The sequence below is a fragment of the Ranitomeya imitator genome, chromosome 3 (assembly GCF_032444005.1).
Source record: "Ranitomeya imitator isolate aRanImi1 chromosome 3, aRanImi1.pri, whole genome shotgun sequence".
In the NCBI taxonomy this organism is placed as follows: domain Eukaryota; kingdom Metazoa; phylum Chordata; class Amphibia; order Anura; family Dendrobatidae; genus Ranitomeya; species Ranitomeya imitator.
This window is the reverse complement of record NC_091284.1, coordinates 758036354-758051431: the sequence shown is the minus strand read 5'-3', so window position 1 is coordinate 758051431 and position 15078 is coordinate 758036354. Positions and strand designations below refer to the sequence as shown.

Here is a 15078-nt window from a genome sequence, read left to right as displayed (position 1 = left end):
TGCTAACTACTGAGCCACCGTGCTGTCCATCCTTTACAGGCCATCCACACGTATGACCGCTACTGCCAATCACTGGCCACGGCACCTCTGTGAAGAGGGAAAGCTGTGAACGGCAATCACTATGGCAGCCCCTTCATCCTCAGGATTGGTGGGGGGTCTCGGAGATCAAACCTTCAGTAATCAGTAAGTGATGGCATAGGCTAGCAATGTGCCACCGCTTGCAAGCTAACCTGCAATTTATGATGACACCGCTGATTCTTAGATGACAGTGGGGAGGATGTAGTTGTAGAATATAAGAAAAATATCACCGCTTCGTTCTAGCAACCCTGCCACGTCCTGTCCACAGGGTGAGACTTGACCCGATTTCCATTTTCCTGCCATCACCCTTCAGGAAAGAGTTAAAACATCAGCACATACATTAAATGGTCGTACATTGTAATCCATGGGCAACATGTGTCAGTCACTGGCTGTACAATCTCAGCCAGGTATGCTTGACTCTGAAACACTTACTTGGAAAAATATACTTTTTTTTTACTGGGGGATTGAGCCGCGCTGTCGAGTAGTCAGGGAGGCGGGTCCCCAGCGGATTCTCCCCGCCCACTGACTTTGATGGACAGCTCTCTGCCTATGTGCTCCTATATGCAGAGACCTGTCGGGAGAAGCCGCCGGGGACCCACCTGTCCGACTAGTCTATAGTGTGACTATTAAAGTAAGTTTTTCTTTGAAACGCCGCAATGTTTCAGGGTCAGACATACCTGTCTGAGATCATACAGCCAGTGACTGATACATGCTGCTCGCGGCTTTGAGCCATTTATCAAGTGTCGGCATCTATTTAAATTGTAAGCTTACCTTTATACAATAATAACATTTTAATTCAATTTAACAAACTATTTTAGGCCTCACTGAACAAGGGAAAAATACATTAATTTGGACTGCAAGCTAAAACGAAAAATCTTTCTCATGGATTTTCCACTTGAGCGTTCTTAAGTTCGTGAATTACCGTAATCTTTGAAATTAATCAAAATCTAGAACATCCGAGCTGATTAATTGGTCCAAACAGGCACATTTGTACATAGGAAATGACTTGCTAATTATACAGGTGTTAACTTCATGCAGGATTTGATGGTGAGTGATTCTAGACTTCTCAGCTGTATGTAAAAGTTTGGGCACCCCTGGTCAAAATTACTGTCATTGTGAGCAGTTAAGCAAGTTGACGATGAAATTATCAATAAATGGCCTAAAGTTAAAGCTGACACATTTCCTTTGTATTTTATGCAAAAAAAAAAAATATTGTCATTTTTCTCATTTTAATATTTACAATAATGAAAATAACTTTGACCAAGGTTTCAGACCTTAATTACTGTGAAATTAAAGGACACAGTAAGCACCTACTATACCCACAATTCTCGCCTAAATATGAATATAAATCGTGATGTATCTCATGGGGTTAAGGTGCACTGTGAAGGCTTCAGTGGACAACCACTGAGAAAGGGGAACCAAACCACCTGCCCCCCACAGGATAAGAAATCACCAGAGGGCACCACAGCGCTAGGATCAATAATATGCCTTTATTACATATACTTGGCAATTCATACAACAAATAATATATACTTTTTTTTTAAAAATTGAAACAAGTACATATATAAATAAAAAACAAGACGCAGGAACGATATTTGTATGGAGCCCAGAAATCCCAAAAGTAAAAGGAACAAGTTGATAACCCACCGAGGATAGCAAAGCCTTTACTCGCTGTGCTACACAAGAATGTATATAAAAATTATTAAAATTAATAGTTCTGTAATAGACCCAGAAAATATATAAAATTGGATTGTATATAGCCCATATAGGATCTGCTATAAAAAATAAACTAGTGAAACCAAAACCACTTCAAATATTGAAAAATATTTTATATATATAAAAATCAGTGCAAAAACCTCATAAAAATTATATATGAATGTCCATAGACAACAATAGTGCTGAAGAAAATGATACAAATAGAAAATTTATAACAAAGAGTGAGGAAAATTGTAGCAGCGTACTTCCTATAAAGTGTCAAAGTGCAAGAAGTGATGATAGCACAGCGAGGTAGATGGAGGCTATATTAGCACGCCGCATATAAAGTGTCAAAGTGCAAGAAGTGATGATAGCACAGCGAGGTAGATGGGGGTTGTACTGGCTCACTGCATATATATGTGCTCAATTGCCAAGGTAAGCTGTGGGTTAATAAGCATACAGTCTATTGACTCACACTATATATATATATATATATATATATATATATATATATATATATATATATATACCCACATGCAAACAAATAGCTAATTAATAACTGAGCGAGCAAACCATAGCCGCAAATATGCTTTTCATAGCTACCTGTGGGATAAGCCTGGGTCCGGGACCTGCGTGCTCATCTGTGGCTATGGTTTGCCAGCTCAGTCATTAATTAGCTATTTGTTTGCATGTGGGTATGTATATATAGATAGATAGATAGATAGATAGATAGATAGATAGATAGATAGATAGATAGATATAGATATATAGATATAGATAGATATATAGATATATAGATATAGATATATATATATAGATATATATATATATATATATATATATATATATATATATAGATATATAGTGAGTCAATAGACTGTATGCTTATTAACCCACAGCTTACCTTGGCAATTGAGCACATACATATGCAGTGAGCCAGTACAATCCCCATCCACCTCGCTGTGCTATCATCACTTCTTGCACTTTGACACTTTATATGCAGCGTGCTAATATAGCCTCCATCTACCTCGCTGTGCTATCATCACTTCTTGCACTTTGACACTTTATATGCAGCGTGCTAATATAGCCTCCATCTACCTCGCTGTGCTATCATCACTTCTTGCACTTTGACACTTTATATGCGGCGTGCTAATATAGCCTCCATCTACCTCGCTGTGCTATCATCACTTCTTGCACTTTGACACTTTATATGCAGCGTGCTAATATAGCCTCCATCTACCTCGCTGTGCTATCATCACTTCTTGCACTTTGACACTTTATATGCGGCGTGCTAATATAGCCTCCATCTACCTCGCTGTGCTATCATCACTTCTTGCACTTTGACACTTTATAGGAAGTACGCTGCTACAATTTTCCTCACTCTTTGTTATAAATTTTCTATTTGTATCATTTTCTTCAGCACTATTGTTGTCAATGGACATTCATATATAATTTTTATGAGGTTTTTGCACTGATTTTTATATCTAAAATATTTTTCAATATTTGAAGTGGTTTTGGTTTCACTAGTTTATTTTTTATAGCAGATCCTATATGGGCTATATACAATCCAATTTTATATATTTTCTGGGTCTATTACAGAACTATTAATTTTAATAATTTTTATATACATTCTTGTGTAGCACAGCGAGTAAAGGCTTTGCTATCCTCGGTGGGTTATCAACTTGTTCCTTTAACTTTTGGGATTTCTGGGCTCCATACAAATATTGTTCCTGCGTCTTGTTTTTTATTTATATATGTACTTGTTTCAATTTTTTTTAAAAAGTATATATTATTTGTTGTATGAATTGCCAAGAATATGTAATAAAGGCATATTATTGATCTTAGCGCTGTGGTGCCCTCTGGTGATTTCTTATCCTGTGGTGGGCAGGTGGTTTGGTTCTTCTTAATTACTGTGTTAGGGTTATGGCTTGTTCGCTATCATCGTTAGGAAAGGCCAGGTGATGCAAATTTCCCAGCTTTATAAAAACCCAGCCTCCTCTAACCTTGCGCCAAAAAACAGCAGCCATGGGTTCTTCTAAGCATCTGCCTAGCACTCTGAAAATGATGGAGGCCCACAAAGCAGGAGAAGGCTATAGGAAGATAGCAAAGTGTTTTCAAGTTGCCCAATCCTCAGTTTGAAATGTAATTAAGAAATGTCAGTTAACAGGAGCAGTGGAGGTCAAGATAAGGTCTGGAAGACTGAGCAAAATTTCAGTGAGATCTGCTTGTTGGATTGCTAGAGAGGCAAATCAGAACCCCTGCTTGCCTGCAAAAGACCTTCAGAAAGATTTAGCAGACTCTAGAGTTGTGGTACATTATTCTACTGTTCAGAGACACATGCACAAATATGGCCTTCATGGAAGAGTCATCAGAAGAAAACCTCCCCTGCATCCGCACCATGCAAAAGAACATCTAAACAAGCCTGATGCATTTTGGAAACAAGTCCTGTGGACGAATGAGGTTAAAATAGCACTGTTTGGCCACAATGATCAAAGGTATGTGTGGTGAAAAAAGGGCACAGAATTTCAGGAAAAGAACATCTCGCCAACCATTAAGCATGGGAGTGGATCAATCACGCTTTAGGGTTGTGTTGCAGCCATTGACATGGGGAGCATTTCATCAGTAGAGGGAAAAATGTATTTAATGAAATTTCAGCAAATTCTTGATGCAAATATAACATCATCTTTAAAAAAGCTGAAGTTTGAAAGGGATGGTTTCTACAAATGGATAATGATGCTAAACACACATTAAACACACATTAAATTCCACAATAAACTAGCTCAAAAGGCACAATCTGAAGTTTTTACAATGGCCCTCACAGTCCCCTGATCTGAATATAATTGAAAATCTGGCTAGACCTCAAAATAACAGAGCATGCAAGATGGCCCAGGAATCTCACAGAACTGGAAGAATTTTCCAAGGGAGAATGGATGAAAATCCCTCAAACAAAAATTGGTAGACTCTTGACTGGCTACAAGCTGTGATACTTTCTTAAGGGGTGGTGCTTACTAGATACTAACCATGCAGGGTGCCCAAAGTTTCGCATCAGCACATTTTCCTTTTTGTAATTTTTAAAATGTAAAATATTATTTTATTTTTTTTTGCCTTAAAAATGAAGGAAATGTGTAATCTTTAACTTTAGGCCTTTTTAATGATCATTTCATCTTCAACTTGCTAAACTGTTGACAATTACAGTAATTTTGACCAGGGGTGCCCAACCTTTCACATGCCACTGTAGCAGTAGTCGTTTCATCCCAAGGCACCTCTGCTACTTATGAAAACCTAAATGTGATAAATGGTAATAGCGGAGGGCCTGGTTACAGATTTGCAGTGGGGCCTAGGTGCTTCGCATTACACCTTTGAAGATGACATGACACTTGATACCTATAGTAATCACCGGATGCATTGGGAATCCGTCAGTAATTGGATGAGTATCAATTTCTGTATGTTGAAATGGAAGCCGGAAGTAGAGACCGGCGGGGGAGAGTTGTGAGCAGCAGAACGGGAGTGCGGGTAGCCTGTCTGCTGAATACCTGCTATTAATTTTTCGAAACCACTCTTAGGCCTTTGTCAGTAAAAAAAAAAATTCCCTGCAGGACAACCCCATTAAAAATTAATTCTCTGAACTCTCAGCTCTATGTAAAAGTCAGAATCTGATAGTTTGATTCTTGTGAAAGTTAATATGCTCTCCTGTATTTCATAGGTCTGGACCATTACCGCCCTGAGGTCTTTGTACACAGCAGGAAGCTCCTACTCCATCTTTTGATTGCGCTGTCCTGCAATAGCAATTTCTCGAGCATTGCATCTGTTCTTCTACATGCCCGAGAGATCAATGAGGCCAAAACATTGACTGTGCAGTCTTCCTGCCATTCAGAATACCCATACACAGGTAAGCGCAATTAACTTCAGACTTAAAGATGAATGAGGGTGAATGTTGATCAAAAGGGCAGAAATCGATGCGAGGTCTTCGGTGCTATTAATGTGCAAAATGGACTGGTTAGCACAGAAAGCAGTCAGTTTACAGAACCTATTAAATCCTATGGAGCACTCAGCACAAGACTGGGTAGACACGAAAAGATCGTGCTACAGCTTTCAGCGTTTATATTTCACTGCAGTGCTGGAATCACAGCCACACAGCTCAGTACTGATGTACAATGACCTGCTTTTTGCTGCTGCTTCCACTTGTGTGCTACAGAGAAAGAAGTGAATCCATCTCTGCAGCGTGCTGTGGATGAGAGACATCACATCTGCTACTGCTACCAATCCGAGACAACTGACAATCATAGGGAGAGCCTGCAAAGGGCAAAAATCCAGGAAACCATTCATATAACGGTCAGAAATAATCTGTGTATGGCGGCCATTAATCTACGCTACTGCTTCCTCATTTTGAGAATTTGGGGGTTCTTATTTTGAGACCCCAACTGATCAATAAGTGTTGGCATATCCTGATGCAACGCAGTCATATGCTATAGTGAAAAAATCCACCAGGTTTGAAGCACCACTCCAGCATTTTTATTTTTCAGTGCTAGAGTGGCGCTTTAAATGTACAGTAAGTCGCCTGCTCCTGATCATATACTCGCCCTCTGGCGTCTTCGCTGTTTTTTTGGTGCCGCTCCGGTCCCCCAATGCCATCTAATAAGCACAGCTTCTGATTGGCTGGAAGTCAGGAGCTACGCCACAAGCTCTCAATGCAACAAACGAGGCTTTCATAGACTTGTATTGAAAAGTGGCCTCTGCGCCACTTCATGAAACACCGGAGCTGCTGGCCCGTGACTTTTCTATGGAGAGTGACTGGAGCAACACTGGAAAACAATGAATTTATTGGCAGGCGAGTATGAGACAGGGGGCAGGGGAATTGTATTTAAAGCACCACTCCAGCAGTGCAATAAAGAAAATTGCTGGAGTGGGGCTTTAAATGAAATTAAACCACCCCCCCCTCCCCCCACCCAAAAAAAAAAATATATATATATATTTTTTTTCATCCCACTAGTATTGTTGGATCAAAGGATGCCAAATGCCCATTGTGTATAACTTCACGTGCAGTCAAGGCAATGCCCTCACTAGTGTTTATCAGACGATGTGCATTTATACCTTGCTTAAGAGATTTGCAAGTTATGGTGCAAAGAGAAAAGTGGAATTTGCAAGATAAAAAATATCCCTCAGACGTGTGTGGTGTGCGTGTTTGTGTGCGCGTCTGTGTCTGTGTGGTGTGCGTGTCTGTCTGTGTGCGTGTCTGTGTGCGTGTCTGTGTGCGTGTCTGTGTGCGTGTCTGTGTGCGTGTCTGTGTGCGTGTCTGTGTGCGTGTCTGTGTGCGTGTCTGTGTGCGTGTCTGTGTGCGTGTCTGTGTGCGTGTCTGTGTGCGTGTCTGTGTGCGTGTCTGTCTGTGTGCGTGTCTGTCTGTGTGCGTGTCTGTCTGTGTGCGTGTCTGTCTGTGTGCGTGTCTGTCTGTGTGCGTGTCTGTCTGTGTGCGTGTCTGTCTGTGTGCGTGTCTGTGTCTGTGTGCGTGTCTGTGTCTGTGTGCGTGTCTGTGTGCGTGTCTGTGTCTGTGTCTGTGTGTGTGTCTGTGTGCGTGTCTGTGTGCGTGTCTGTGTGCGTGTCTGTGTGCGTGTCTGTGTGCGTGTCTGTGTGCGTGTCTGTGTGCGTGTCTGTGTCCGTGTGCGTGTCTGTGTGCGTGTCTGTGTGCGTGTCTGTGTGCGTGTCTGTGTGCGTGTCTGTGTGCGTGTCTGTGTGCGTGTCTGTGTGCGTGTCTGTGTGCGTGTCTGTGTGCGTGTCTGTGTGCGTGTCTGTGTCTGTGTGCGTGTCTGTGTGCGTGTCTGTGTGCGTGTCTGTGTGCGTGTCTGTGTGCGTGTCTGTGTGCGTGTCTGTCTGTGTGCGTGTCTGTCTGTGTGCGTGTCTGTCTGTGTGCGTGTCTGTCTGTGTGCGTGTCTGTCTGTGTGCGTGTCTGTCTGTGTGCGTGTCTGTCTGTGTGCGTGTCTGTCTGTGTGCGTGTCTGTCTGTGTGCGTGTCTGTCTGTGTGCGTGTCTGTCTGTGTGCGTGTCTGTCTGTGTGCGTGTCTGTCTGTGTGCGTGTCTGTCTGTGTGCGTGTCTGTCTGTGTGCGTGTCTGTCTGTGTGCGTGTCTGTCTGTGTGCGTGTCTGTCTGTGTGCGTGTCTGTCTGTGTGCGTGTCTGTCTGTGTGCGTGTCTGTCTGTGTGCGTGTCTGTCTGTGTGCGTGTCTGTGTCTGTGTGCGTGTCTGTGTGCGTGTCTGTGTGCGTGTCTGTGTGCGTGTCTGTGTGCGTGTCTGTGTGCGTGTCTGTGTGCGTGTCTGTGTGCGTGTCTGTGTGCGTGTCTGTGTGCGTGTCTGTGTGCGTGTCTGTGTGCGTGTCTGTGTGCGTGTCTGTGTGCGTGTCTGTGTGCGTGTCTGTGTGCGTGTCTGTGTGTGTCTGTGTGCGTGTCTGTGTGCGTGTCTGTGTGCGTGTCTGTGTGCGTGTCTGTGTGCGTGTCTGTGTGCGTGTCTGTGTGCGTGTCTGTGTGCGTGTCTGTGTGTGTCTGTGTGCGTGTCTGTGTGCGTGTCTGTGTGCGTGTCTGTGTGCGTGTCTGTGTGCGTGTCTGTGTGCGTGTCTGTGTGCGTGTCTGTGTGCGTGTCTGTGTGCGTGTCTGTGTGCGTGTCTGTGTGCGTGTCTGTGTGCGTGTCTGTGTGCGTGTCTGTGTGCGTGTCTGTGTGCGTGTCTGTGTGCGTGTCTGTGTGCGTGTCTGTCTGTGTGCGTGTCTGTCTGTGTGCGTGTCTGTGTCTGTGTGCGTGTCTGTGTGCGTGTCTGTGTGCGTGTCTGTGTGCGTGTCTGTGTGCGTGTCTGTGTGCGTGTCTGTGTGCGTGTCTGTGTGCGTGTCTGTGTGCGTGTCTGTGTGCGTGTCTGTGTGCGTGTCTGTGTGCGTGTCTGTGTGCGTGTCTGTGTGCGTGTCTGTGTGCGTGTCTGTGTGCGTGTCTGTGTGCGTGTCTGTGTGCGTGTCTGTGTGCGTGTCTGTGTGCGTGTCTGTGTGCGTGTCTGTGTGCGTGTCTGTGTGCGTGTCTGTGTGCGTGTCTGTGTGCGTGTCTGTGTGCGTGTCTGTGTGCGTGTCTGTGTGCGTGTCTGTGTGCGTGTCTGTGTGCGTGTCTGTGTGCGTGTCTGTGTGCGTGTCTGTGTGCGTGTCTGTGTGCGTGTCTGTGTGCGTGTCTGTGTGCGTGTCTGTCTGTGTGCGTGTCTGTCTGTGTGCGTGTCTGTCTGTGTGCGTGTCTGTCTGTGTGCGTGTCTGTCTGTGTGCGTGTCTGTCTGTGTGCGTGTCTGTCTGTGTGCGTGTCTGTCTGTGTGCGTGTCTGTCTGTGTGCGTGTCTGTCTGTGTGCGTGTCTGTCTGTGTGCGTGTCTGTCTGTGTGCGTGTCTGTCTGTGTGCGTGTCTGTCTGTGTGCGTGTCTGTCTGTGTGCGTGTCTGTCTGTGTGCGTGTCTGTCTGTGTGCGTGTCTGTCTGTGTGCGTGTCTGTGTGCGTGTCTGTGTGCGTGTCTGTGTGCGTGTCTGTGTGCGTGTCTGTGTGCGTGTCTGTGTGCGTGTCTGTGTGCGTGTCTGTGTGCGTGTCTGTGTCTGTGTGCGTGTCTGTGTGCGTGTCTGTGTGCGTGTCTGTGTGCGTGTCTGTGTGCGTGTCTGTGTCTGTGTGTGTCTGTGTGTGTGTCTGTGTGCGTGTCTGTGTGCGTGTCTGTGTGCGTGTCTGTGTGCGTGTCTGTGTGCGTGTCTGTGTGCGTGTCTGTGTGCGTGTCTGTGTGCGTGTCTGTGTGCGTGTCTGTGTGCGTGTCTGTGTCTGTGTGCGTGTCTGTGTGCGTGTCTGTGTGCGTGTCTGTGTGCGTGTCTGTGTGCGTGTCTGTGTCTGTGTGTGTCTGTGTGTGTGTCTGTGTGTGTGTCTGTGTGCGTGTCTGTGTGCGTGTCTGTGTCTGTGTGTGTCTGTGTGTGTGTCTGTGTGTGTGTCTGTGTGCGTGTCTGTGTGCGTGTCTGTGTGCGTGTCTGTGTGCGTGTCTGTGTGCGTGTCTGTGTGCGTGTCTGTGTGCGTGTCTGTGTCTGTGTGCGTGTCTGTGTGCGTGTCTGTGTGCGTGTCTGTGTGCGTGTCTGTGTGCGTGTCTGTGTGCGTGTCTGTGTGCGTGTCTGTCTGTGTGCGTGTCTGTCTGTGTGCGTGTCTGTCTGTGTGCGTGTCTGTCTGTGTGCGTGTCTGTCTCTGTGCGTGTCTGTCTGTGTGCGTGTCTGTCTGTGTGCGTGTCTGTCTGTGTGTGTGTCTGTGTGCGTGTCTGTGTGCGTGTCTGTGTGCGTGTCTGTGTGCGTGTCTGTGTGCGTGTCTGTGTGCGTGTCTGTGTCTGTGTGCGTGTCTGTGTGCGTGTCTGTGTGCGTGTCTGTGTGCGTGTCTGTGTGCGTGTCTGTGTGCGTGTCTGTCTGTGTGCGTGTCTGTCTGTGTGCGTGTCTGTCTGTGTGCGTGTCTGTCTGTGTGCGTGTCTGTCTGTGTGCGTGTCTGTCTGTGTGCGTGTCTGTCTGTGTGCGTGTCTGTCTGTGTGCGAGCCTGTCTGTGTGCGTGTCTGTCTGTGTGCGTGTCTGTGTCTGTGTGCGTGTCTGTGTGCGTGTCTGTGTGCGTGTCTGTGTGCGTGTCTGTGTGCGTGTCTGTGTGCGTGTCTGTGTGCGTGTCTGTGTGCGTGTCTGTGTGCGTGTCTGTGTGCGTGTCTGTGTGCGTGTCTGTGTGCGTGTCTGTGTGCGTGTCTGTGTGCGTGTCTGTGTGCGTGTCTGTGTCTGTGTGCGTGTCTGTGTGCGTGTCTGTGTGCGTGTCTGTGTGCGTGTCTGTGTGCGTGTCTGTGTGCGTGTCTGTGTGCGTGTCTGTGTGCGTGTCTGTGTGCGTGTCTGTGTGCGTGTCTGTGTGCGTGTCTGTGTGCGTGTCTGTGTGCGTGTCTGTGTCTGTGTGCGTGTCTGTGTGCGTGTCTGTGTGCGTGTCTGTGTGCGTGTCTGTGTGCGTGTCTGTGTGCGTGTCTGTGTGCGTGTCTGTGTGCGTGTCTGTGTGCGTGTCTGTGTGCGTGTCTGTGTGCGTGTCTGTGTGCTTGTCTGTGTGCGTGTCTGTGTGCGTGTCTGTGTCTGTGTGCGTGTCTGTGTGCGTGTCTGTGTGCGTGTCTGTGTGCGTGTCTGTGTGCGTGTCTGTGTGCGTGTCTGTGTGCGTGTCTGTGTGCGTGTCTGTGTGCGTGTCTGTGTGCGTGTCTGTGTGCGTGTCTGTGTGCGTGTCTGTCTGTGTGCGTGTCTGTCTGTGTGCGTGTCTGTCTGTGTGCGTGTCTGTCTGTGTGCGTGTCTGTCTGTGTGCGTGCCTGTCTGTGTGCGTGTCTGTCTGTGTGCGTGTCTGTCTGTGTGCGTGTCTGTGTCTGTGTGCGTGTCTGTGTGCGTGTCTGTGTGCGTGTCTGTGTGCGTGTCTGTCTGTGTGCGTGTCTGTCTGTGTGCGTGCCTGTCTGTGTGCGTGTCTGTCTGTGTGCGTGTCTGTCTGTGTGCGTGTCTGTGTCTGTGTGCGTGTCTGTCTGTGTGCGTGTCTGTCTGTGTGCGTGTCTGTCTGTGTGCGTTGTGTGCCTGTCTGTCTGTGTGCGTGTCTGTCTGTGTGCGTTGTGTGCCTGTCTATCTGTGTGCGTGTCTGTCTGTGTGCGTGTCTGTCTGTGTGCGTGTCTGTCTGTGTGCGTGTCTGTCTGTGTGCGTGTCTGTCTGTGTGCGTGTCTGTCTGTGTGCGTGTCTGTCTGTGTGCGTGTCTGTCTGTGTGCGTGTCTGTCTGTGTGCGTGTCTGTCTGTGTGCGTGTCTGTCTGTGTGCGTGTCTGTCTGTGTGCGTGTCTGTCTGTGTGCGTGTCTGTCTGTGTGCGTGTCTGTCTGTGTGTGTGTCTGTGTGCGTGTCTGTGTGCGTGTCTGTGTCTGTGTGCGTGTCTGTGTGCGTGTCTGTGTGCGTGTCTGTGTGCGTGTCTGTGTGCGTGTCTGTGTGCGTGTCTGTCTGTGTGCGTGTCTGTCTGTGTGCGTGTCTGTCTGTGTGCGTGCCTGTCTGTGTGCGTGTCTGTCTGTGTGCGTGTCTGTCTGTGTGCGTGTCTGTGTCTGTGTGCGTGTCTGTGTGCGTGTCTGTGTGCGTGTCTGTGTGCGTGTCTGTGTGCGTGTCTGTCTGTGTGCGTGTCTGTCTGTGTGCGTGTCTGTCTGTGTGCGTGCCTGTCTGTGTGCGTGTCTGTCTGTGTGCGTGTCTGTCTGTGTGCGTGTCTGTGTCTGTGTGCGTGTCTGTGTGCGTGTCTGTCTGTGTGCGTGTCTGTCTGTGTGCGTGTCTGTCTGTGTGCGTGTCTGTCTGTGTGCGTGTCTGTCTGTGTGCGTGTCTGTCTGTGTGCGTGTCTGTCTGTGTGCGTGTCTGTCTGTGTGCGTGTCTGTCTGTGTGCGTGTCTGTCTGTGTGTGTGTCTGTGTGTGTGTCTGTGTGCGTGTCTGTGTGCGTGTCTGTGTGCGTGTCTGTGTGCGTGTGCGTGTCTGTCTGTGCGTGTCTGTGTATGTGTGCGTGTCTGTGTGCGTGCGTGTCTGTGTGCGTGTTTGTCTGTGTGCGTGTTTGTCTGTGTGCGTGTCTGTGTGCGTGTCTGTGTGCGTGTCTGTGTGCGTGTCTGTCTGTGTGCGTGTCTGTCTGTGTGCGTGTCTGTCTGTGTGCGTGTCTGTCTGTGTGCGTGTCTGTCTGTGTGCGTGTCTGTCTGTGTGCGTGTCTGTCTGTGTGTGTGTCTGTGTGTGTGTCTGTGTGTGTGTCTGTGTGTGTGTCTGTGTGTGTGTCTGTGTGTGTCTGTGTGTGTGTCTGTGTGCGTGTCTGTCTGTGTGCGTGTCTGTGTCTGTGTGTGTGTCTGTGTGCGTGTCTGTGTGCGTGTCTGTGTGTGTGTCTGTGTGCGTGTCTGTGTGTGTGTCTGTGTGTGTGTCTGTGTGTGTGTCTGTGTGTGTGTCTGTGTGTGTGTCTGTGTGTGTGTCTGTGTGTGTGTCTGTGTGCGTGTCTGTGTGCGTGTCTGTCTGTGTGCGTGTCTGTGTGTGTGTCTGTGTGCGTGTCTGTCTGTGTGCGTGTCTGTCTGTGTGCGTGTCTGTCTGTGTGCGTGTCTGTCTGTGTGCGTGTCTGTCTGTGTGCGTGTCTGTCTGTGTGCGTGTCTGTCTGTGTGCGTGTCTGTCTGTGTGCGTGTCTGTCTGTGTGCGTGTCTGTCTGTGTGCGTGTCTGTCTGTGTGCGTTGTGTGCCTGTCTGTCTGTGTGCGTGTCTGTCTGTGTGCGTGTCTGTGTCTGTGTGTGTGTGTGTCTGTGTGTGTGTCTGTGTGTGTCTGTGTGTGTGTCTGTGTGTGTGTCTGTGTGTGTGTCTGTGTGCGTGTCTGTGTGCGTGTCTGTCTGTGTGCGTGTCTGTCTGTGTGCGTGTCTGTGTCTGTGTGCGTGTCTGTCTGTGTGCGTGTCTGTGTCTGTGTGTGTGTCTGTGTGTGTGTCTGTGTGTGTCTGTGTCTGTGTGTGTGTCTGTGTGCGTGTCTGTGTGCGTGTCTGTCTGTGTGCGTGTCTGTCTGTGTGCGTGTCTGTCTGTGTGCGTGTCTGTCTGTGTGCGTGTCTGTCTGTGTGCGTGTCTGTCTGTGTGCGTGTCTGTCTGTGTGCGTGTCTGTCTGTGTGCGTGTCTGTCTGTGTGTGTCTGTGTGCGTGTCTGTGTGCGTGTCTGTGTGCGTGTCTGTGTGCGTGTCTGTGTGCGTGTCTGTGTGCGTGTCTGTGTGCGTGTCTGTGTCTGTGTGCGTGTCTGTCTGTGCGTGTCTGTATGTGTGCGTGTCTGTGTGCGTGTTTGTCTGTGTGCGTGTCTGTGTGCGTGTCTGTGTGCGTGTCTGTGTGCGTGTCTGTGTGCGTGTCTGTGTGCGTGTCTGTGTGCGTGTCTGTGTGCGTGTCTGTGTGCGTGTCTGTGTGCGTGTCTGTCTGCGTGTCTGTCTGTGTGCGTGTCTGTGTCTGTGTGCGTGTCTGTCTGTGTGCGTGTCTGTGTCTGTCTGTGTGCGTGTCTGTCTGTGTGCGTGTCTGTCTGTGTGCGTGTCTGTGTCTGTGTGCGTGTCTGTGTCTGTGTCTGTGTGCGTGTCTGTCTGTGCGTGTCTGTGTATGTGTGCGTGTCTGTGTGCGTGTTTGTCTGTGTGCGTGTCTGTGTGCGTGTCTGTGTGCGTGTCTGTCTGTGTGTGTGTCTGTGTGTGTGTCTGTGTCTGTGTCTGTGTGCGTGTCTGTCTGTGTGCGTGTCTGTCTGTGTGCGTGTCTGTCTGTGTGCGTGTCTGTCTGTGTGCGTGTCTGTCTGTGTGCGTGTCTGTCTGTGTGCGTGTCTGTCTGTGTGCGTGTCTGTCTGTGTGCGTGTCTGTCTGTGTGCGTGTCTGTCTGTGTGCGTGTCTGTCTGTGTGCGTGTCTGTCTGTGTGCGTGTCTGTCTGTGTGCGTGTCTGTCTGTGTGCGTGTCTGTCTGTGTGCGTGTCTGTCTGTGTGCGTGTCTGTCTGTGTGCGTGTCTGTCTGTGTGCGTGTCTGTCTGTGTGCGTGTCTGTGTCTGTGTGCGTGTCTGTCTGTGTGCGTGTCTGTCTGTGTGCGTGTCTGTCTGTGTGCGTGTCTGTCTGTGTGCGTGTCTGTCTGTGTGCGTGTCTGTGTCTGTGTGCGTGTCTGTGTGCGTGTCTGTCTGTGTGCGTGTCTGTCTGTGTGCGTGTCTGTGTGCGTGTCTGTGTGTGTCTGTGTGTGTCTGTGTGCGTGTCTGTCTGTGCGTGTCTGTGTATGTGTGCGTGTCTGTGTCTGTGTGTCTGTCTGTGTGCGTGTCTGTCTGTGTGCGTGTCTGTCTGTGTGCGTGTCTGTCTGTGTGCGTGTCTGTCTGTGTGCGTGTCTGTGTGCGTGTCTGTGTGCGTGTCTGTGTGCGTGTCTGTGTGCGTGTCTGTGTGCGTGTCTGTGTGCGTGTCTGTGTGCGTGTCTGTGTGCGTGTCTGTGTGCGTGTCTGTGTGCGTGTCTGTGTGCGTGTCTGTGTGCGTGTCTGTGTGCGTGTCTCTCTGTGTGCGTGTCTGTGTGTGTGTCTGCGTGTCTGTGTGTCTGTGTGTGTGTCTGTGTGTGTGTCTGTGTGTGTGTCTGTGTGCGTGTCTGTGTGCGTGTCTGTGTGCGTGTCTGTGTGCGTGTCTGTGTGCGTGTCTGTGTGCGTGTCTGTGTGCGTGTCTGTGTGCGTGTCTGTGTGCGTGTCTCTCTGTGTGCGTGTCTGTGTGTGTGTCTGTGTGCGTGTCTGTGTGCGTGTCTGTGTGCGTGTCTGTCTGTGCGTGTCTGTGTATGTGTGCGTGTCTG

General features: G+C 48.7%; 1 protein-coding gene across 5 annotated transcripts in view; it reads left to right on the top strand.

Annotated features, from left to right (window-relative positions):
* Positions 1–15078, top strand: part of FRY (FRY microtubule binding protein) — a 422350-nt gene that overhangs the window by 339482 nt on the left and 67790 nt on the right. For all 5 annotated transcript variants that reach the window (XM_069759001.1, XM_069758996.1, XM_069758997.1 and 2 more), the window contains exon 39: positions 5477–5662. In XM_069759001.1, coding sequence (XP_069615102.1) covers positions 5477–5662 — 186 coding nt within the window. The remainder of the gene's footprint in view (positions 1–5476; positions 5663–15078) is intronic.